At 37.4% G+C, this 23740-nt stretch overlaps 1 protein-coding gene across 2 annotated transcripts in view; it reads left to right on the top strand.

Annotated features, from left to right (window-relative positions):
• Positions 1-682: 682 nt before the first annotated feature.
• The window catches only part of LOC121300707 (ubiquitin carboxyl-terminal hydrolase 22), an 86232-nt gene continuing 63174 nt past the window's right edge, over positions 683-23740 (top strand). The window contains exons 1-3 of one of the 2 annotated variants that reach the window (XM_041229420.1): positions 1436-1517; positions 3051-3083; positions 10690-10757. In XM_041229420.1, coding sequence (XP_041085354.1) covers positions 3071-3083; positions 10690-10757 — 81 coding nt within the window. In that variant the 5' untranslated portion in view covers positions 1436-1517; positions 3051-3070. Of the gene's footprint in view, positions 1518-3050; positions 3084-10689; positions 10758-23740 lie in introns of both variants that reach the window. The other variant, XM_041229419.1, reaches the window with a different exon arrangement.

Here is a 23740-nt window from a genome sequence, read left to right as displayed (position 1 = left end):
AACCACTGTGAATCGCATCCTATGTGAAAATAATGTAAAATGCGACACAAATACAAACACAAAATACAAATATGAATGCTATATCATATGTACTTTTTATTGAACATGTATGTGGGTTTATGTTTTATTCAGCTAAAATAATAACATTTACATGACAATTGTTATAATATTGCTGAACCAATAATTTGCAACACACAATGTGCCCATTCATCTAGTTTTAACTCAATAACTATTAAAAGAATAAAAACTCGTGGAACTTCTTTTTACTAAAATATTTTAAAGTTGTATGCATATGTAAACAAACTAGACAGCAGACAAACTATTTTTTTCGTTTTAAATGACGCTACATAGTAGAATATGGAAACACACTTTTGTATGTTCGTGATAGTGGTGCACTGTAGCTTTAATATAAGGGGAAAAAAGAAAGAGTAAAGGTAGAACAGTTAGATTTACTGTACACTATGTCTGACATTAGTTTCACTATTTCAAAGCCCTTGTACCATTACCACGTGTTATTAGCCTCTGGGTCACCCAGCACTGCGAGTTTCACAAGCGTGACAACTTGGCACGCCTTGCCCTTTTGTTTTGGTGAGCCGGCATGGGCAACCTGGTCCGCTTCCACAGGAAATCTCTCAGGCAACTGAGAACGCACAACTAGAATCGGAAATGACGTAATAAAAGAACTCGCAGATCAACTAAACAAGCGCGGCTGTGGGAACCAGCGCCGTAACCGCTCGAAGTCAGATCACTGGTCGCACTTTAGTGAAGTTCGGGGGATTTCGTGTTACTAACATGATATTCGCCCTTCGTCGTGGAATTAGAGGCAACTTTTTTACCAACCAGCGAGGAATATAGAATATAGACATTTTTCTTGACTGTGTGGGACATCCAACAGAAAACCAATCAGAACTTACGTCTTCCAGACGGGGAAGCGACGTTTTTTGACTGACATTACTAAAGATTTACTGGGCTTTACCTACTCTTTCTATCAACCAACACACGATCTCAAATTAGTGGAATCGCCTCTATATGGGAAATGACGCTGCCGGGAGCCAATTAAAAAGTAGCTGCTTTCGAACAAGGCGTGTGTTTAACGGGAAACTACATCACCGCCGGCCAATTAGGACCTATCAAATATGTCGGTGGGCGGGACTTGTAACGCTCGCGGTGTTCTGTTGAATTCCATTGCCGACCATTAAAAGAATCGGGGAGAGTGGCAGAGAGCGAGACAGATAGCGATATTTAAAGAGACAGAGAGAGAAATTTTAAAACGTATTAATTTGAAAACGTAGGCACCACGGATTTTGTCTGACTGCCCCTTTAAACAGGAAACCGTTCTGGATAATTCTTCCTAAGCGTTTTCTTATATAAAAAATAAAGTGAATGTTGTTTCTGTCATGAGTCCGGCCGGGTGCTCCCATGTGAATAGCTTTAAGGTGGAGAATTGGAAACAGAATCTGCGAGTGATATACCAGTGCTTTGTTTGGAGCGGGACTGCCGAAACCAGGAAACGAAAGGTAAAAAAAAAATACATGTATTTATTCCACAGTTACCTGTATTTCATCACCGCACAGAGAGAGCGTGTATGCAGATTTATATACATAACAGGTTCATTAATTAAACTTGTGGCGTTGGCTTTGTGTGGGGTTCTTGTACAAGGACTGGGTATTTAAACTAGACATCGGAAGATAAACAAGTTGAGTAGCAAAACGTTCTCCCAGAACTCCTACACACACCTTAGTGTTTTGCTTCCCGGGATTGTAAATGTGTGAGTACGCAGTAAATACGGTCATTGCACAGAAGGATCTTCAAAATAGCAGTGCCTTGTGGGAAAAGTACATTAGAGAGAGCGCCAGGAAACGCTAAGGGAAAATATATAGTGCGTTAAGTTCTGATGTCCAATGTATTTTCACATGTAAACCAAGTATTGTGGATTTTTTGTTATTATAAAAACACTATGCATTCCAGCCAGAATAGTTGCTTTAGTTGGTGCGTGTGCACAATACTGCACTGTGCTAATGTCACCACAACAGTCAGTCACTGTTCTCAACTCCATCGTTTTGGTTCATAACTGGGGGTGAAGACTGCTAATACATCCATTTCACTGTCTTAACAGCAAAAATGCAATATATATATGTGTGTGTGTATATATATATATATATATATATATATATACTGTATATATAATATATATATATATATATATATCAAGTAAAACCAAACATCAATCTATCTCTCAATTATTGTTATAACACAAATGGGTAATGGGGCTGTATTGCCTGGTAGTGAAACCATCTCATACCAAGACTACAGAGGATAGCTGCAGTGCAAACTGTACTTTCAATTTCAACTGCTCATTGTTTACTCACTGTGCAGGCCATACAAATACACGTGAATTAGTACGTTTTGTGAAGGGTCACGTCCTCCCCACACTTTACCCGGACCTGCCCCCCTCCTGCAGAGGCAGTAAAATGCACAGCGAAAGGCCCATTATGTTTCTTTACTTTGTTTGTAATGCCATCTGCCCACCAACCCACCAGTTTGAACACACTCCCAGGCTGTCATTTGTCTTTAACCACTTACTATCTCATCTGTGCATTCTTGAATCCTGTGTTACTGCTCACAGACTCAGAAGCCAGGCCAGGGTGAGGGTGGGAAAACCTCTTGTCCTTTTAACTGTGATTGCTATGTCTAACATACCAGCCAGTTTCAACAGGGTGTTCAGAGCTGTACACATGATGCATATGTGTGGTATGCCACTGGCTCCTTGTGATGACTGTCCTTAACAGTAATGATTGACTTTAGGAACCTTTTCAGATCTTTTTGTAATACATCTTTTAGGTACCAACCCGACAAAGTTAGATTGCATTCTGGCACTGTGAATGAATGTACTGTTCTGCAGCATAACTTGTGTTTCCATAGAGAGCAGGACATTTAACTGTTTAAATATCTGTAGGCTTGATACATGTGTCTTGTGCTAGTTAACTCTGTTCTATCAAAGCCTGCCTTTTACACCTGTTATACATTTTTGTTTCGTTGTGTTAAAATAGGTGCTTCAGAAAGATGCTGGATGGACGACAATGGTGAGTGTTATCCTATGTGTATTGATGTAACAGCTGCGGCACAGGGACTTGCAGTGCTCCCCAGCCCTGTCCTGCTTATGTGCCTCAATCCTGTCCTCGAGGGAGCCCTATCTAACCCAGAGATGAGACGGTATCCATACCCATCCAATAGTTTACGCTTTAACCCTTGCACTGCTGTGACACTGAAACAGTATTTGCTACTTGTGACCTGTTTTAGATCACATGATTATCTGATGTCATATTCTCATTTAAAAAAAAAAAAATCATATTCTATGCAATAACAGCCATTTTAGATTGTGCACCACACCATACAAGGGCTATGTTGTACGTCTTCCGAGAAGACTTTTCCTCTGCATGCTAAACAATCACACGTTGTGTTGCAGTTTTGTAATCATTGCTCATGATCTGTAGATTACTGCTTGAAGTGGCTCGATTTTGATGATCTAAATGACGTCATCTTCTAACCCTGACGTCGCTCTTATTGACTTAACTAAATATAAGATGGCGCAATGTCTGCAATAGAGCAGCAGTTTAAAATGATGATATTTGACATTGCAAGAGGGTGTTAAGACTAGCAGCACTCCACATGGAAATATTCCTACTGACTCAATGTTTGTTATTGAACAAGCTGGCTGAATTGAATTTAGAGACTTGTTAAGTTTCTTGAAGATATTAACAGGCTTTGTTTTATATCTTCCCTATCCATGTAGCTATTTAAATAGAGGTTCATTCTAAATCTTACATAGTATTTTGAATCTGTGACTATATAAGTGATGGCATCATGCATTCAGAGACCCAGTACTAAAAAAAGACATTCTGTGCTTGATTTCCAAATAAATATCCAATGGCCTTTTATATTCAATTGAAATGGAAGACAAGAGTATTTGGCATCTTCCTCAAGGCCAGATATGCAGACATTCAGGACTTTGTAGCTTGAATTTGGAAGATTCACTGCTATTTTAAAATGTTTTAAATTATATAAAGTGGCAGGTATCAAATATTGCATAACCCTTTTTTTTTAATAAATGTAAATCATATTTTTTGGGTATAGCGTCTTTAACTGAGACTATATGCCTAACCCATATGTCATCAGTAACGGTATATATATATATATATATATATATTATATAGATATATATATATATAATATTAGTGTTTAATCACAAATTACGAATTTTTTAATTTGGTGAAAGGCCATTGCATGAAATTGTATTGAAACAAACACTGTTGGTAAAAAAAAAAAAAAAAAAAAAAAAAAAAAAAATTGGAATTTCTGGTTAATATAATGCAATTTCCATGGCCACCACTCTATATAATGAAGCAGTAATACATGTGTCCCTTTTAAGGATCTTTCAGCTTTTTTGCAGGGTTGTAAAGCTGGTCACAGGGCAAGGTTGAGGATCGCATGGGCAGATACAGATGGGAGGGGCTCACATGTCCAGTATTGAAGGAAACACATATTGTTAACATGTGTTTTGATTTGAAAACTTGATATCTGGTACTGAACTTAGTTACAGAAACCTCTGTTTCATATCAGTGCTTTCAGTTAGTATTACACCAGGAGGATGAAGTTGTTCCCATCCCTGCAATGGCCTCTTACTGTACCTGTTAATAACCAATCAGCTGCTTCCTCTATTGACTGACACTCTTTATTCTAGTAACATTCTGAGACCAAGTGAAATCACCCAGGCAGTGCAAGTATAACTTATTTCCTGCGAAAAGAATAGAAAAATGAAACTGTCTTTAATGTTTAATAACAGTAACAGATATCGCATTTTCTATAACGTGTTTCTTTCAGAATCGGATATTTGAGACCTATATAGCTAATGGGAGATGTATGGACATGTTTGCTACAATTACTGTAAGTATGGGTTGTGTAGACAACATGCAACCTGTACATTTGGGATGGACAAATCTACTTTTTATTATTTGTTTATTTAGCAGATGCCTTTATACAAGGCGATGTACAGAGACTAGGGGGTGTGAACTATGCATCAGCTGCAGGGTCGCTCACAGCGTCTCACCTGAAAGATGGAGCACAGTGAGGTTAAGAGACTTGCTCAAGGTCACACAATGAGTCAGTGGCTGAATCAGGATTTGAACCGGGGACCTTCTGATTACAAGCCTTTTTCTTTAACCACAGGGACCACACAGCCTCCTATTTGTTTTGTTGCTTGACCTGCTCCCAGATATGTTGCAGTTCATTTGTGTACATATTTATATATTTACTCCTTGCTGAATTTACAGAATGAGATTTGTAATTTGCAAAAAAAGCAACATTCAATATCTTTGCATAGTACTTCCAAGTTGAGGCTGCAGTATTTTTTTTTTTAAAGGGAATAGATTAAAACTTGCGATACTGCTGTTAATGATAATTCTAAACTGTTCAGTTTAATAGTTCTTACTGTTTGTGGCTCATACAAGAGATAATTTGAGGGTATTCAACTGGCATCTGGAAGAAACAGCCCACAAGTGCTTGACCCGTATCCATATGCTCATAAGCAGTGCTCTGCTGTTTACTCCCAATACAGTTAAATAATCACGTTAATAACTCTCTTCACAACAACTGCCTAGTGAAAGACATTGAAACGTACTTCCAGAGATGTAGAGGGAGTGTTGTAGTTTGCACGAGTAAAATAGATTCCCAAGTGTAGACAACATAAAAATATTAGCTAAAGTAACGAAGCATGAGTGAATACGTTTGATCAATTGTTATTCGAGAACCTTCGTTAAATCCTGAAGAAAATGTTAGCATCTTTATGAATTTAAAAAAGATCACTGTATATTAAAGCATTTAATTGTTTTATATGTTGTTTTTTTCAAACCATGAATAGATGGTTCAATACAGCAGTACAAATACAGGATTGGTTTTTCCTAGCACTTTAGTAACTATGCCTGTGATGTAATGTGTAAAATCAGTTTTTTAAGAGAAAAAAAAACATAAATTTAAAACATAAATATAAATTCAGTTAAAATTCTAATTCAAGCAGATTCATACTGTAGTTCTGAAAAGGATAAAAGGGAGCTTACACAAAATCTTCTAGCCAAGTTTTGAATGAAACCCTAAAGGGAGAAAGGTTGGCTGGTCACGTACCGCATCAGTGAGCCTCCTTTTGAAATCCTGCTACACATATACACACACACATCCCAGGAGTAGCACATAGAATGGAATCTTGGTTTCAATTTTGAGAAACTTTGTTCCTGCTTTACGTTGTAGTTTCTGATTTATGGCATCATACTGCAGGACAAATTGCAGTACAATGGCATCTGAAATGGGACAGTTTGTTTCTTTGATCGGTGACATGTTTGTTTGCTCCAGACTGTACATCGACTGGACAGGTTTGTACTCCACTGTCAGAAGGGAGCAGTTGCCAGCTGCACACAAGTACCTTATGCACCTTTGAGTTGTTTCAAGGCTGTGCGCCTCTCTTAGGCAGCCATAGGAAGATTTGCTATATAGGAAGCTCCTTTAATGAGAATTCAGAAACCTGAAGGGGACAGAACATATTTTTATTTAATTTATTTCTTCGTTAAAACCCCTTGAGATGCAAAATACCGAGGGACTGCATGCAGCAACTGTGATTAGTCACATGCACTTAGACACTTTTGTGAAATACATGGAGCACACTTCTTAGTCCTTCAGCTACGTCATGTGAGTTGCCAGTTTTATTTTATTTTATTTTCACAAAAATGTTACAAGTTGCATTAGTCTTGATGAATCTGACGCTGTGTACTGGGATATAAAGTGATTTGTTTTTGTTTTTAGTAGAACAGGTTTTGGTATCTAGTTTGAATCATTAGTTTATGTAAAATTCAAGACTTTTGACTTCTGTCTGGAGTCTCTCCAGAGCCTGAGACATTAATGCAACAACCTTTTCTACTACCACACACCAACACGTAACACTCAGTCTGATTGCAGTAAGAAAAATAATCTGTGAATGAGGAGCACCTTCCTGTTGTGCACTCTAACATACTTTGAACAGAATTTAAGGGATACAGGGGTGAGGTAGAGGTGGCTGTATATCTTGTAGAGACAGTTTGGGGACATATAGTGCCTATAGAAAGTCTGTACCCCCTTGAACTTTTTTCACATTCTGTTGTCTTAGTAGCTTAAGAGTTTCGTGCATTTAAATGAGGATTTTTTTTCCACTTATCTACACACCATATTCCACACTGTTAAGGTGAAAAAAGTTTTTATTGAGAAAAATATTAAATACAAAACTGAAAGATCATAATTGGATAAGTTTCCACCCCCCTGAGTTAATACTTGGTGGAAGCACTTTTGGCAGCAATTACAGCTGTGAGTCTGTTGGGATTGGTCTCTACCAACTTTGCACACCTAGATTTGGCAATATTTGACCATTCTTCTTTACAAAACTGTTCAAGCTCTGTCAGTTCCTTGGGAAGCGTTGATGGACAGCAATCTTCAAGTCATGCCACAAATTTTCGATTGGATTTAGGTCGGGGCTCTGACTGGGCCACTCAAGGACATTTACTTTTTTGTTCCTTAGCCTCTCCAGTGTAGCTTTGGCTGTGTGGTTTGGGTCGTTGTCATGCTGAAAGGTGAACTTCCATCCCAGTTTCAGCTTTCTTGCAAAGGGCAGCAGGTTTTCCTCAAAGACTTGTTGTCACGTGCATGCTTTGACCAGTCTTGGCTATAAAAGCCTGTAGCTCTTGTTGCCATTGGCCTCTTGGTAGCCTCTCTGATCAATTCAGTTTGGAGGGACAGCCTGATCTAGGCCGGGTCTTGGTGGTGCCATACACCTTCCAATTGTTAATAATTGTCTTGACCGTGCACCAAGGGATATTCAAGGCCTTTGATATTTTTTTATACTCATCCCCTGATCTGTGCCTTTGAACGGCTTTGTCCCGGCGTTCTTTTGAAAGTTCCTTGGTGCTCATGGTTGAGTCTTTGCTTTGAAATGCACTACTCAGCAGAGGGAACTTACAGGAACTGCCGAAAACTCCTGAAATCATGTAAATCACTACAATTTAACACAGGTGGAGGCCACTTGGTGTGTGATTTTGAAGGCGATTGGTTACACCTGAGCTAATTTAGGATTGCTATTACAAGGGGGTGGACATTTATCTATTATCTGTTATCTAGCTATTTCAGTTTTTATTTTTATTTAATTTTCAAATTTCTAGAATATTTTTTTCACTTGGAAGTTGTGGGATAGGATATGTAGATTAAATGACAAAAAAAAAGCAAAACATTTTAATGCATTAATTCCAGGCTATAAGGCAACAAAAGGTAAACGTTTTGAAAGGGGGTGTAGACTTTCTGTAGGCACTGTATGTCTAAGCAGTCTTTATGTTATTGATGCAGTGATTATAACAAACTGCATAAGATTATCAGTGAAAAATTCTAAAGTGGCATGGCTATTTGCTAAATTAAGGACATTGCTGATTACTTTGAAACGATTGTTTAATTATTATGTAATTCTAGGCATTATGAGCGCATTTTGTTAATTGTTTCTGAAAGCTGTAAATCACTGTACTTGACAGATTGTTTCCTGCGCCGACAATGCGGCTGTATCAGTTCAATTGCTTTTAAAATGTAACAAATTCAGTTTTGTTCTGCTGTAAAATACAGTTCCTTGGTGTTATAGATAAGGCCCTGTGAAAATTGAGGACATTTTCTTTAAAATTCATGGCAGTGTCACGGGTAAGTATTGTATTTCGCGGGACGTGCATGGGACTATTTTATAAATTATATCTACAGTTTATTTTTTTTAAACATCAAACAGAGGTAAATGCACAGACATCATAATCAACATCAAAGTTATTCAAGCACTTTACAATAGCTTGTGAAACGGTGTTGTAATTGACAGCCTGTAGGTAAAGTGTATTTGCAAGGACAGCTTTTAGTTCTAGTACATCAGATGCATGTTCACCATTTAGGTCTTGCAAAACAAATACAATGTGTAAGCCATACTGATCTTGGGCATCAGTCAACTCGTCAGTGACCACTGACAAGCAACCAGACTCTCTTACCAATTCCATAATCTCCTGCTTCTGATACTTGGAAACTTTAGGTAAGTATCATGCCTCAGCTGGCCTGATGAAGCAATCACCACCATTTGCTACACTCAGTCTGAAGAATTTACGTAACTTTTGGTTGTCCCATTTCTACAGAGGGATATTTGTGCAAACTAACACCACTGTCAGGTCAAACTGTAATGTATTTCATGCTTCATGGTTTTCAGTGGACTCTTGGAACATGGAAGTCACTATTTTTTTGTTTTTTTGCAAGTAAAGCAGTCACAGTACTGCTCTGGATATCCGCCTTTCTCTTTCGGTGAATATTTGTATTTAAATGCCTGTCAATAGCTGATTCTCTGTAGTGATCAATAAAAACGTTGCAGAACGTAGAGAAGAGCTTACCTCCATCGCTGTGAAAACTCCTGCTAGATACTGCTTTACGTGATCTGCTGCAGACACATTTTTAGCCTTTTTAGAGACATCCATTTTCTTCTTTACAGTGTGTAGTATTTAAATTTCCTGCCTGGATTGCATATAGTCACATGACATAATCGCTGCACAGAGGTATGTTCGTGGTGACTTGTACACGCAGGCACACAGCAGAGCTCTACAGTTTTGTTAATGTGTGTTTTTTTTTTTTTTTTTGTATGAAATACAAATAATTTTGAAAATGTATTTTTAGTTCTTAAGAATATTGTAAAAATTGAAGTATTGGGCTAATTTCACGATTTCTGCGCAGCCTTTGAAGTCGTGATTTACACGGGGCCTTAGTTATAGAAGAGATTAGTTTTCTGTTTTGTTCAGCATAATGCCATATTTGGCTTGCACTGTTAAAGCGCACTTTCATTTTCCTGCTCTGCATGGACGTAGTCCCCTTTTTAAAAAATGTAACTAAAATGAACTACATTTATTTTGTCATGTAAAATGTAATCTGTTACCACATTTTACTGAAAAGTTTACTTCCCAGGACTGCTCATAATGCACAAGGCTACATGGCCTAATACCAGGGTCTGGCTATAAACAAAATGCACTATTTCAGCTTTGTCTTACCTTGTGCGAAGATGGTTTTAAAACATACGGTGACTTTGTATGTTTACACTTCAGTAAAAAATAACGGGGCACAAGTCATGTTATTTTCTTTTTCTGTTTGGTCCCAGCTGTTGTTGCACATCAGCAGTTTTGGTGGACCTGTCTGATTTCTGCTCACTAGAACACAGCAGGGTACAGTGCACACAGTGACAGCTCAGTCACTTTAACCCTAGTGGCAGCCAGTAATTTATGATTCAATTTAAAGGTTTCCTTGGCTACCACAGTATGCCAGCCAATAGCAGTTATTGTTGTCTCTATTGGTTTCTATTCAGAGTCAATAAAAAATGTTGATTCTTATCTCCAAGACACTTCAGAAGTATGAAATGGACCAATGTATAGTTAATGGCCATGTCAGCATGCTGTTTCAGGTTAAAAGCAGCCCAACCAAGAATATTTAAAATGCATATATTCCAGCTTGCTGCAACCACGAATACTATAGCTGTGCTCAGGTGCAGTATTCAGCTTTACATTGATCTCAATTGAAGTTCTTTATGTCATTGCAGCGCCCTTGAATTCTGTCTTGTGCTTACAGGATCTATACTACTGCTTCAGAAATTTGAAAGGAGAATACTGATGTTAAATATCAAACTAGGCTTTAAGGTAAGGTAACTAAAGTATTAGCTTTTATCCTTTAAACATTTTTGTCATGGAAATGGCTGTTACTGACTGTATATCATAAACAGTTAGCGGGCTATGTTCCATATCAGCTTGCTCAAACTGGACTTCAGATGCCCACCACTTACATTAGAATATCTTTACATGGCTAGCACAACAAAAACATGTAACTATTTGAACTGTAACCAGTTAATTCTCAGGTATTTTTACAGAGATCTGTTTTTCGTTTGGGTCCGGCTGCAACTTGAAATATTCTTTAAAGATCCATCCCTCGTTCACTCCTCTGACGCCCTTTTCTAGCGAGGTGATATGAAAAGCATGTTCATGTGACCTGTGAGGTTCGACTTACACTGTTGAAGCATTTTCTGATGTCATACATTCCCCATAATCCTTTTTTTAAATGCAAGTTTTTTTTTTTTTTTCACGTACAATATTTAATCTTATCTGTCTGAAAAAAGAACCTTTACTGTATTCAGATTACAGTAACATGAAATGTGTTACTCTTCAGCACTGGAAATCACGTAAACAAAGGAATAGGTTATAACCTTAATAGGTTATAACCTTAATCAAAACAATGGTATGCTGGAAAAGAAAGATACAGTACATCTGTTCATATGTATATCATGCATACATCATTGCATTAACATATGGTGGATTTGGGTGCAAGGTTATGTCATTGACATGATTGCTTAGTTACGTTTTTTCCAAAAAGGGTAAATTTATAGTTAATAACAGCATTAAATGCAGAATAAATACAGCTTATTTTTTGTTGCAGATGTAGCTATGTCTGCTGTGTTGTCACAGTGGTCAACTTTTTGCATTTGCAAAGAAATTGAGATAAAACAGAATTAACAGAGTCATCCTTGCTGGCAGTGGTTTTAGTGCAGCATGTTTAATAAATGGCCTCTATAGGCAATTTGAATGGTTAAAGAAACCCTGTGTGCTGCTACTGCAGTCGTCCTCCTTGTGAATTTTGACGCTTGGGAACCCGGGATATGGCTGCAGTGTAATATTTTGCTGTTGGTGACAATTTAGACAATTGCCTGTCCACAACTTCTTATACCGGGCTCACAGCCCTTGGAACTAGAGGGATGTGTCCACAGATTTATTTGGATATGGCAAGTTTAAAATGTGCCCTGATATCCATGCTTTTAAAGACCTTAATATTACCAAGTGATCAGTCTAATGTTTTCTTTGAATTGTCAAATTGCCTTGAACTTTGTTTTATAGGTATCTCAAACAACAACCATTAAAAAAAAAAAAAAAAATTACAGATCAGATGCCCTTTTTAGCGGATTCCGAGTCCAGATTAAATATTGGCAGTCTTCTCCTGCTAGCCCCCTGTGATTCTGAAGCCCATATGGCTTGCCAAAATTGAAATCATTGCGTCTCATCTTTGTCTGCATTGCCTCGTACACTATGAGGGTGCAGGTTTTCTATCTGTCTTTCATTTTAAAAACTGTTATGAAATCATGGCTTTGTATGGATTACTCCCTAATATTTGTGAGGAGAAGTGTCTAGTTTTCTGTAATCCAGTGGATAGGCATTTTTTAAATTTTTGTAACTTTGTTACATGATTATAGTTGGTGAGTAGCTATTTATTAAGGCCCTGTGAAAATTGCAAAATAATTCTTTAAAATGGCAGTGTCACAGGTAAAGTGTTGTTTTCTGCAGAATGTGCACATAACTATTTTATAAATTGTGTTCTTTTTAATAATTTATTTTAAACATCAAATATATAGAGAAATGCACTGACATCATCAAAATCAACGTCAAAGTTATTCAGGCACTTTACAATAGCTTGTGAAACAGCGTTTTAATTAACAGCCCGTAGATAAATTGTATCTGCAAGGACAGCTTTCAGTTCTAGTACTTCAGATGCATGTTCACCATTTAGGTCTTGCAAGATAAATACAATGTGTAAGCCATACTGATCTTGGACATCAGTCAACTCGTCAGTGACCACTGACAAGCAACTAGGCTGTTTTGCCAATACCATAATCTCCTGCTTCTGATACTTGGAAACTTTAGTAAGTATCATGCCTCAGCTGGCAATCACTCCACCATTTGCTACACTCAGTCTGAAGAATTTACGTAACTTTTGGTTGTCCAGTTTTTCAAGAGGGATATTTGCGCAAACAAACGCCTCTGTCGGGTCGAAATGTAATGTTTCGTGCTTCATTTTTTTCAGTGGACTTTTGGAGCGTGGAAGGATCGTTTTTTGTTTCTTTGCAAGTAAATCAGTCGCAGAACTGCTCTGAATATCCGCCTCTCTTTCAGTGAATGCTTTAATCTAAATGCCTGTCAACAGCCGATTCTCAGTAGTGATCTACAGTAACGTTGCAGGACGCACAGAAGAGCTTACCTCTATCGCTGTGTAAAACTCCTGCTGAATACTGCTGCAGACACATTTTTCGCCTTTTTAGAGACATCCATTTTCTTGTTTACTGTTTGTAGTATTTTAATTTCCCGCCTAGACTGCATATAGTCACATGACATAATCAATGCACAGCACTATGCGTGGTGAATATACACGCAGGTACACAGCAGAGCTCTACAGTTTCGTATTTTTTATTTATTTTTTGTATGAAATACAAGTAATTATGAAATGTATTTTTATTTCTTAAGAATACTGTAAAAATCACAGTATTGGGCTAATTACACTATTTCCGTGGCCTTATTCATTGTGTCAATGGACTGTGTTGCATGTATAGTAAGAGGGTAACAGTTTATAACAGTTATAGTAACAGTTTGTATCGTGATACAAGACCAAAAGCACAAAAGACTCTTTGCAGTTCACTGAATGGTTCTTGAATGACGAATAAGATTGTTTTATAGTTGGTAATGACTAGATACTCTCCCTAGCTCATATTTTTTGTCTTTTAACAAAGCAGTCAGTCATTAAATGATCATTTCATCTTGTTACACATACAAGTATCCCATCAGAATGTATGATGTTGTGATGCAGTTAGCTATTGGAAGTTAGTAATGAAAATGTAATGTTAAAATCACTTTAATATATCTCAGTGTACAGGAGGTTTGGAATTGTTAAACGTGTAGTTGCCTGGCTACGCTCTGAATAACACACAGCTCTCGACTTTTTTCTCAATCAACTGGATCCAACTTCTGAAGGTACAAATACACTATGAAATACCCAAAGTGTTTATTTTTCAGGTTACTCCTTAGAGGTTTTGTAACAGTCTCTGAATATTAAGAATTATAGTTTCGTTATGCTGTGGGGATACGGTAGCTTATGCGTTCACTTGGACGGTGAAACTGTTGAGGCTTTTAAACCTGGACTAAAGACTTATTTTTATGAAATGGCATTTTTTGAAATGTTTATTGTATTTAGGTTTGTTTTAATCTTTTTGTAATGTGCTTTGAGATTTCTGTAATGAAAGGTGTTATATAAAGTAAATCTATTATTGTTATCACTGTGACCTTGTAAAAGAGTTAAGTGATTAATGATAATGGATGGATGGATTATTATTACTTTGTCCTGTCACATGAATTGACTTGGTTGGATTTGAAATTGATTAGTGAGTTTAACAACTTGAAAAAAAAAAAAATTAAATTAAAACTATTTATCCATGTGAAAGATAATTTATTTTTTAATTTATTTTTTATTTTATTGTTTATTTTATTTTTTTTCTGGGTTTGTGCTTGTGAATTTCAGGGGGGCCTGGTGGTTTTTCTGCATTGTAAACTGAGATGGCATGGGGCCCACCAAAATACCGCTGCCTGTAATCTGGCAGTCATAGTTCATGCATAGTGTGCTAATCACCTCTGGGCAAATCTGAATGAATTCTGGGCCCACCGAATGTGAACCCTATACAGTCAGCTGTTTTTTTTTTTTTTTTTTTTTTTTTTGTCAAGTATAAACATGTATTTATAGTTATCAAATGTATTTCTGACAAACTAAAAGTCTTTGATAATTGTTTTATATTTTTTAATAATCTTTTTTTTTTTTTTAAATATGATAGTATTCACTGGCACCAGATCCTTGATTATTTGTATCTGGTTCATTGATTCCAAATTAGGAACTGGTTACCCGGTTTCAAAGGAACCAGTTTGCACATCTCTAGATATAACATTTTTATGCTGGTACTCCTAATGACCACGCACAAAGCTATGTTCCACTTAATTACCCCTTGCATTCCATTGTTGTGCACAAATTTTTACTTGACAGCAAAGATATTAAAATAATCACGTCGGCGGGAGGGGGGCGAGCAAAAATGTATGCAGGCGTTACAGTCATCAATATTTATTCGAACAATTATATTTTGTGTGCCCAATTAATCGATTGCTATTTGGAGGCTTAACTGACAGCACTGTACTGTGTTTTTGTTTATTTATAGAATAAATTAAGAATTCAATTTACAGTACATGAGAACATTAGTAATCAGGTCAAGCAGCTGTTTTTGCAGCATTGCATCGACATTCTGCAGTACTGCTGGGATCTTGGGTGAGACAGAGACAACTCTTACAATATAGGAAAGCCGTCTAAGTTTATTGAAAATTAAGGGATCTCCCGACTGTTTGTTAATCAGATATAGTCTAGAGCCGTGGTTTTCAACCTGTTCATCTGAAGTACCAATATTTCCAGCAGGAACCACCAGGTGTACCAGTAACTATGTGCAATCTTAAACGCTGTTGTAAAACACAACAAACCTTGTTGTAAAGACCTACCCCATTACGACAAGGTTTGTTGTGTGTACTTATTTGTTGTCTCATTCTGCTAAATAGTTAAGCTGTGCAGCTGATGACTGTAATTAACTCAGCATGTTTATATTTTATATATATTTGCAGGTATTGTGTATGGAATTGGTGACTACACCTTTTAATTGTGTGCAGTTGTAATGTGTAACAAGCATGCTACAGTCTCATGCTCTGAGTGAAGTCTTGCTCTGACAGCATGTAACACAGACAGCTCTTATGATTGCATGTTATTGTTTATTTTTCAGTATGAAGAAGTTTAAATTGCAGTGAGTTTATTCTGCTATATTTACAATATTAAGTACATCACAGCAAGCATATGGACATATATTTTAGATATTTCCATTATCACAATCTGAGTTAAATTTAGTGAATGGTGTTTTCTTTTTTTTACTGCAAGCTGCAGTACATTTTTCATTTAATTCCCTTAATTTGTGTGTTTTTCTCAGTAGTACACTACATTCCCAAGTATTTCTGTGTGTTCTGCTTTCACATTTCTTAAAATGGTCAGTTTGAGAAGTAAACTTTTGTTTTCCTTGCAACAGCTGACCCTGGTTTAGTTCAAAACTCTGCTACATTCTGTTTTTCACTATGGTAATGGTACTCTTAAATGACCGTGCCTACTTCTTTGGCTGAAGAGATATTATCAGCTCATCATCTAACTGGGAAATCTGCTGTGCAATCACCCTTAAACTCCTGACGGTAAACAGCGTAACTAAATCTATTATATCTGGGATGCAAGCTGCAACAGATGAAAAAAAATCTGTTTATGTTGACTCAAAACCTTATTTTGGGCACTCTACGATGTGACTGGTGAAAGATAACGTTAGTTTGTTGGAGTTCAAAGATAACTTTTTCCAGCTTGGTACGGTAATCTTTTCACTTCCTTTTTTGTTTAATTGTTGAGCTTTTTGCTGCATTACAGCCCTTCCTAAATTATTTTCTTTATTTTAAATTTCCAGGGCATTTTGTTAATGGCCCATATGCAACACACAAACCTTAAGTGCAACTGTTCATTTTTAAGCTACTTTTTTACACTATGGTACTCGCACGTATTTGGTCACCATCACAACTGTTGCAAGAAACTGGGATTCCTGTGTTCTGGGTACCTCTCTGCATGTACAAGCATTTGTTTTTCGATCAATCCCTATGTAAATACCTCAATTGTTATCCTGTAGTACTGATTCTATCTCTCTTTTAATACAAAGATTTGTCACGTACTGCGATTTGGCATAAAACAATATTACTTTGAACATGTTTATTCCATTATGTCTACACCTTTTCAACACTTGTTTTACTGAGTCTCCACAGTACTTTTCATTGCTCTACTTGCCGTGCAAGACTGCTGGTCTTAATGTCAGTATGCTATGTCCTGTTAATGGTTTTTTAGGCTAATTTTGTTTTCACTAAAAAGGGTTGAGGGCATACAATGATGGCTTGTGATAAATGTTGATCAGATGGGAACTAAAGTCTGTCAGATTTAATAGAAACAAAGGCTTGACGTGAAGTTTAATGTATAGAGCTGAATATATTATTGCACTGTAAAAAGCAGCTGCTGACGAAGAGCAAATCTGTAAAATGAAATCGGTTATACAGTAGCTCTTAGATTTTACAGCCTTTTGTTATTTTATTGACATGTCCGTCGTTCCTGAGGATTGTTTGCAGAGAGCTGGGCCTTTGCTGCTCTTCATGACATGAAGTAATGGCCCAGAAGGTAATTTCCCACTGGGAATGAGAGAACGGCATTCTACATTAAGACATTCGCTCATGTTCACAGACAAGGTTATATTGGACTATCCACAAGAAATGTCAGTCTCGCACACCAGTCCCTGAATACATATATTGTGTACTTTATTTGCCATAAACGTTACATTGAACATTCCCTTTTGTAGTAACATTTTCGAGATAAAATGGCATTTGGGAATTGAAAGCAGACTGATTTTCCCCATCTGAGGGAGGATTCACGGAACAGCTAAACACTGAATTGGCACTTGAGGGAGGAGCTTCCTAGTGTGTTTTTGTTTGTTTGGGGGTTTTTTTGTGTAGGAAGTTATCCTACTCACTCCTCAGGTTTTGCGGTGTTCAAGAGCAGATGACCAAAAATTTCAGAGGCTGTTTTCATATTGATGGCCGGTAACTGGCATTATTTGCCTAGATTGTAAACCAGCATTAGATGATATGCAGACTTAACGACTTCCGTGTCAGTTTGTGCAGTGCTGCAGTCCTTCCCGTCCGTGGCGAGCACAGTACAAATTTATGCTGAACTCGGCCTTGTTTAAAAGCCCAATGGTTGTGTCAGAAGAGAGCAGGAGAGATTATAAGTTTTAAAGATGTTTCTGAAATCAGAGGGTGGTGGTGAGATGTATCTGTTGTGTCTAATTTAAACATTTCATACTCCACTAGTCAGTTTTACAAGGTGATATTTTGTTAAGTAGATGCCTCTGCTGCATATATATTGCATTCTGTGAGACTTTATCAGATGGCTTTTGAATAAAATGTTACTGCTTTGTTCTGTTCCCTGACTAAATATACTACAGTATATTTTTTTTCTGTAATTTTTAGTGACAGAGATGAGAAAAACAGATTGTTAGGTGAGGTTTAAATGCTGTTTCAGTTGTATGTTGACATTTTTACCTACAGAAACACTGTTTAGATAATTGTTACTATTAAGGTGTAGTAATATTAATAGATCTGGTAAGTAAATTGGTCTATGATGTCGTGAAGATGGTCTATGAAGACAGTTCTTAATGTACGGTCATGTGATCTTGTTAAGCCAATCGCAGCACTTAATGTAGTCCCTTTCTGTTTTAATTATATGGTTGGGAATATGCATCTTTTGAAAGCCTACAAGGAAGTGGAACACGAAAAAAAAACTAAACAAAGTGTGTTTGGATATAGTGTTTGCTGAGCGAGCGAGCAACAGGGAGGGGGCAGTGAAAATTTTTTTTTAATTTAAGTTTTCCTTAAGTTAGGCATGTATAGCTCACCTTTAAGCCATGAGCACCATCGCTGCCTTTATTATAAGTGCTTTCTTGTTACAAATATAATGATGGTATGCATTCGTGTCTTATGGAACAATAACAAAGGTCTGCTTTTTAAAAAAATAAAAATAAATAATTGGTCAGCATGCGTACCTGTGAACCCCTGTCTCAAAGGCTTTGTATGACCTGCCTGGCACGTGTATCTTCTGCAACCTCCAACACTGGTGCTTCAAGTTCAGCATCTGCTTCTCTCAAAACCTGTAATCTTTCCTCCAAGTTCAACATCCGTTACAGAGAGCTACGTTGTGTAAAACACAAGAAACCAGGATGATATTGCTAATATTCTAAGGAGTGTACTGTAGTGTTCTGCCAAGACATCCAAACAACAGAATTGCATTTTGAGGATTCCAAATATTCGCTCAATTACAGTACGAGCACATTTAAAGGTACGATTATATCTTCAGCAGGGGTCATGGGGTTGAGCAGCAGTCTCTGTAGCCACCTCTTCAGTGGATACCCATTGTCCTCTATCAACCAGCCTCTCAGACTGTTTTTCATACCACTGAAACGCAGCTGCCATCTTGCGAATTAGCGAGGATAAACAAATCATGAGTGGCGCAACGGTAGTTTGCATTCACATTTGCAATGATGTTGTTGGCATCGCAGATCACACACTTGCACGTTGACAGAATACGTCCCATTACGATTTACGTAGAAGTGCCTTTTCTCTGTTGGTGCGTGTACCTTAGTGCTACAGACAAACAGTTTGCTCTCTACATGTCTCCTTTCATCTCAGCCTGAAGCAGTTGGCAGATGTCAGTGATTGTTTGTCTGTAAAGGTGAAATTGCTGCATACATTGTGTGTCGGACATCCCAGAAAAGATAGATGACTTAAATATTTGGGGACGTCTCCTCTACTCTGTCTGGTCATGTAGAAATTATTATTATTATTGTTATTATTATTATTTCTTTGCAGACACCCTTATCCAGGATGACTTACAATTGTTACAAAGTATCTAAAATATCACATTAATCCAGTGTGCACTCCATATTTCTTTTATTTCTCTTTTTTTTTTTTTGCCTGCTTCGCTGGTAGTTTCACCCATATTTATAGTCGACTATGTCATTTGCGCACAGTGTAGACCTGGTTTTCACATGTCTAATGAAACGCTAACGCTGTTGATGGTTTGCTCCCCAAGTTCATCCCATGTCAAGCGTTGACGCCAACTTGCAGTGGGCACAAAAACATGTGTGCCTGATTCTGGTGTGCTAACTGACTGCAAAAGTGTTTTGCGATTGCCTTAGGGGTTTGAAAATGTTGCTAAATAGGGCCCTAAGACTATTAGGGCCCTGTACTTTATTGGGACCCCGAACATTGTAACTGGGACCTCAAAAATTTCCTTTGGACCTTCAGTTTTTTAGTTGCGAGTCCTGGACCCGCAATGGGGGAAAAAGTCCTGTTTTATGTTACACTGAGTAGAATTATATGCTATTAAAACTGAACAAAAACGGTCCCATGAATTAGCGGTAAAAGCCAATGCCTCGCAGGCTCAAATCTAGGCTGCTGGTTGACATCTGAATCAAGAAATAGTTATGTTAAATTGTGTTTCTTTCTGTGGCCAATGATTATCTTAATATATGAATTCTGAGCAAAATTACACTTTGACCTTGACTTAAAGGGGAACCCAAACAGAAACAAATAATCTAAACAAAATACTGATAATTACTCTGTGATCCTTATTTAAAGAAAAATAAAAATAAAATAAAGGTCCATTCCCGTCCCAAAAATCATTTTTAAAACTGGTATTTTTCCCCAAAGCCAAAAATCCTGTGACCTTGACCAGTAACGTCATAGAGTGAACACCTTTAGTGTTGGACATGGCAGCTGCAATAGAGGCAGACTACAGCAGCAGCAGCTCTGATTCAGATTTGGTGTCTCTATATTCAGAAACAATGTACAATAACGAAAGCCTTATGGAGTACATATCTTCAGATGGTCTGATAGAGCCCTGTCATTTTGAGCCGTACGAGAACGAAACGAAAAATTGCAGCGATCAAGACAATCATGGTGATCATTTAAACAACACTGACTGGTAAGGTTTTTGCTAGGTACCATATCTTTGTAAAAAAAAAAATAAAAAATAAAAAAAAAGTAAGTTTGCTAATCGTAAAAAAAGCAAAAACTCACCTATTCAGAAACTTTTCTTCAAAATCTGCTAGACGGAGCCAAAACCACAACAATGTCCATACACAGGTTCCCAAATGCAAACAAAATAAAGGCCTAATTGCACTGGTGTGTATTTTCCATTCCTTATCTCAGGTGCTCCTGTGGTAACTGCCAAGCAATGGTTTCACAAAGGGAGAGCATTTGTTGTCAGGAAATTGACAAAACTCGGGAGACCTATAAAAGTAATGACCCTCCGGTTACATGTGTAACCTGTCGCACAGACTTCAGCCCAGTATGTCTCAACCGCAGGGTGCTGGATACAGCCGATTTACCAGTACTGACAGTAGTACAATGAGACAATTCCAAGAAACACCTGGATGAGTATGTAAATCATAGTTTCCAGTAGTGTATGTATTTGTCAAAGTACACAGTGTACGACTACTATATTACTGTATAGCAAAGGGTACAGTTGCGTCTTGTTTATTTGGTTGATTCTGAATATAATTTGTTAGAGAATGTACATATCCTCAAGTTCTCCCTTTTTTAAAATGTTGACCTTGCATCTGGCAGAAATCTTTTTATTTTCGCGGATGATGTCAACACAGATGAGAGGCTCGGTTGTGTATCACTGTCTTCTTCGGTGTATGACACATTTGCAGCCGTATAAGATAAAATATCCAACTGAGTGCAGTCGGTCTTTGACGAGCCGTCTTTGACGTGTTGAAGCAGTGGTTCTCAAAGTGTGCTGAACACAAATGTGACCATTTTGGTTGGCTTCGTTCAGACTCGCGTAAGTTGAACAAATTTTGTCCAAGCCCTGGCAAGTTTTGGATGCTTTGCCCACTTAAGCAGATTAAAACCAGGTTGGTTTGTATTGCTGCATCCACCTAAAACACATCGGTGTGGCGTTATATCAAAAATCGAACTACAATTGTGAATAGTAGTAGAATGTTGGATTCGTTCACATCGTGACGTCACGGTAAAAGACCGTGGAAGTAAAAAGGTTCAAGAAAATCCAGATTTAATTGCTAAATTACCTATTTTTTTAAATTGGAAATATTCAAAAAAGACCCATCATATCATATTTTTATGATATTAAATGATTAGTTTAGTTTGAACATAGGTATGGGTGTTTTGGGTTCCCTTTTAAGTTTAATGGCTTTGGTGCCCTCTGCAAATTGATTGAACTGAAGGCCTTTTTGGCCTTGCCCTTTTTGTTGCCAAGTGTTAAAGTAATTATGCAATGCCTTCCTTTAGTTTGGGCCCTTTCCCAGCCACCTTATCCTTGCATGGCTGCACAGTGTCGTTTCTGGTTCCCCTGTGAATTATACCTGTTTTGGGGAAGCTATATATGGTTAACAGTGATTTCTCAAGTAGTTCCATCAAAAAAGAGACGGGCCATCTAATAGATGGAGTGATCGGAGGAGAAAATTTCCTTTTATTCTGACTAAAGTGTTTCTTGTTAAGACAACATTTTGAGTTCAGGTTTGAATTTAGGGAGAAGTTTAGATGAGTGGAAAATATTCTATCCTGGAAGGAAATTAAAACTGAACAGAAAACAACCTCATTAGTTTGCTTCAAAGTTCCTAAGAGAGAAACACTTAATGTTCATGCAACCAGGAAGATAATTATTTTAAAGCAAGTAGGAGCCCACATTAATACCATTCTGAGTTGTTCGCTTCTATTGTTGAAACAGCATCAGAGCAAAAGCTTGGTTAATTTGGCACAATAACACAACATGGGTTCGGGCAGAAATTTGGTGGCATTATTGAGGGTTTACAAACAAATGGAGATTTAAGTGGCATAATTGTGCTTTGCCCTCTTCATTTTTGACAGTTGGAATCACAGCAAATGCTCTGTAGTACTGGCACTACCATACCCTGTAATTACTCTTCTTGCTGGAAAAGGAAGCAGCCGTTTGGTTTCTGTTTCATTAGGCAATGGAAACGTTCCTGCTTGTCTTTCCCGTGCAACTCCAGGACTGTGTTAAATAAGACCATAATTGGAATACAGTAGTCCGCATGTTGGTGTGTTTTTAATTATCTTTTGATTATGTGAATGAAATGGTAGGATAAACATGATCTTGCAAAAAGGAAAGAATGGTTAAATGTTGTTCGTACAGTTGTAAACCTAATTTATCAAAAAGGAAGCTTTTTAACGGAATGATGTACGTAGGGAGTCTGATTTTTCAAGTGGATTTTTGTAAAAATATAAAGTCAAGAAAGATTAAATATTTGGGCAGAAATCAAGTTTTATTTAGGAACAAAGGAACAAATGCTTAAGCACAAAGTGTTGACGACAAAGTTGTCATCAACAGTTTAAATCCCCAGCGTATATTTCCACACGTTGGGGTATGCAAACTTTTGATGACATCTATCTCTCTATCTCTCCCCTCTCTCTTTCTCTCGTGCACACACGCATACTGAATATGGAGGCATTTCTCTATTCGTCAAGTTTTATTTTGTAAGTATTATTGCACACAGAACATACGGGAAAACTAAACAACTTTACTCCATGCTGTTTTACAAAGAGAAACAATTGACTGTTACATCTAAATGCTCTTGGCTTAAACGCACACTCATAAAACAAATAACTGGGAAGTGTGCATAAAAGCAAAAACCTTAAAGCTATATTGCTGTAATTTTTGAAAAAAAATTATATATATATATATATATATATACACACACACACACACACACACACACATCTATGTGTGTGTGTGTGTGTGTGTGTGTGTGTGTGTGTGTGTGTGTATATTTATATAATAAATACAGATTTTAAAAAGCTGGTCACGATAAGATGTGTATCAGGATGCATGACATGTGATAGTCCTGATGGGCTACTTGTATGATGCATAATAGTCATTTTAAAAGTAGTCTTCCTCTGGCTCCTGACCAGTAGGGGTCACTGTGGCAAGTTGATTCCAATCCACCACAGCTGATTTTCCCCCCTTTGCCACGGGAGTGCAAAGGCCAATGCAGCACTTCTTATGGTTCTTTAGCCAAGATTGGCAGCTCCAGATCTCTGCGGCTCCCCCAAAGTTAGAGTATATCCCCCAAGGGGGGTGGGTATTTGTGTTGCATAAATCCTTGTATAATAATTTA

Source organism: Polyodon spathula, chromosome 26, assembly GCF_017654505.1.
Source record: "Polyodon spathula isolate WHYD16114869_AA chromosome 26, ASM1765450v1, whole genome shotgun sequence".
Lineage (NCBI taxonomy): Eukaryota > Metazoa > Chordata > Actinopteri > Acipenseriformes > Polyodontidae > Polyodon > Polyodon spathula.
This window is presented reverse-complemented; position numbering and strand designations above follow the sequence as displayed.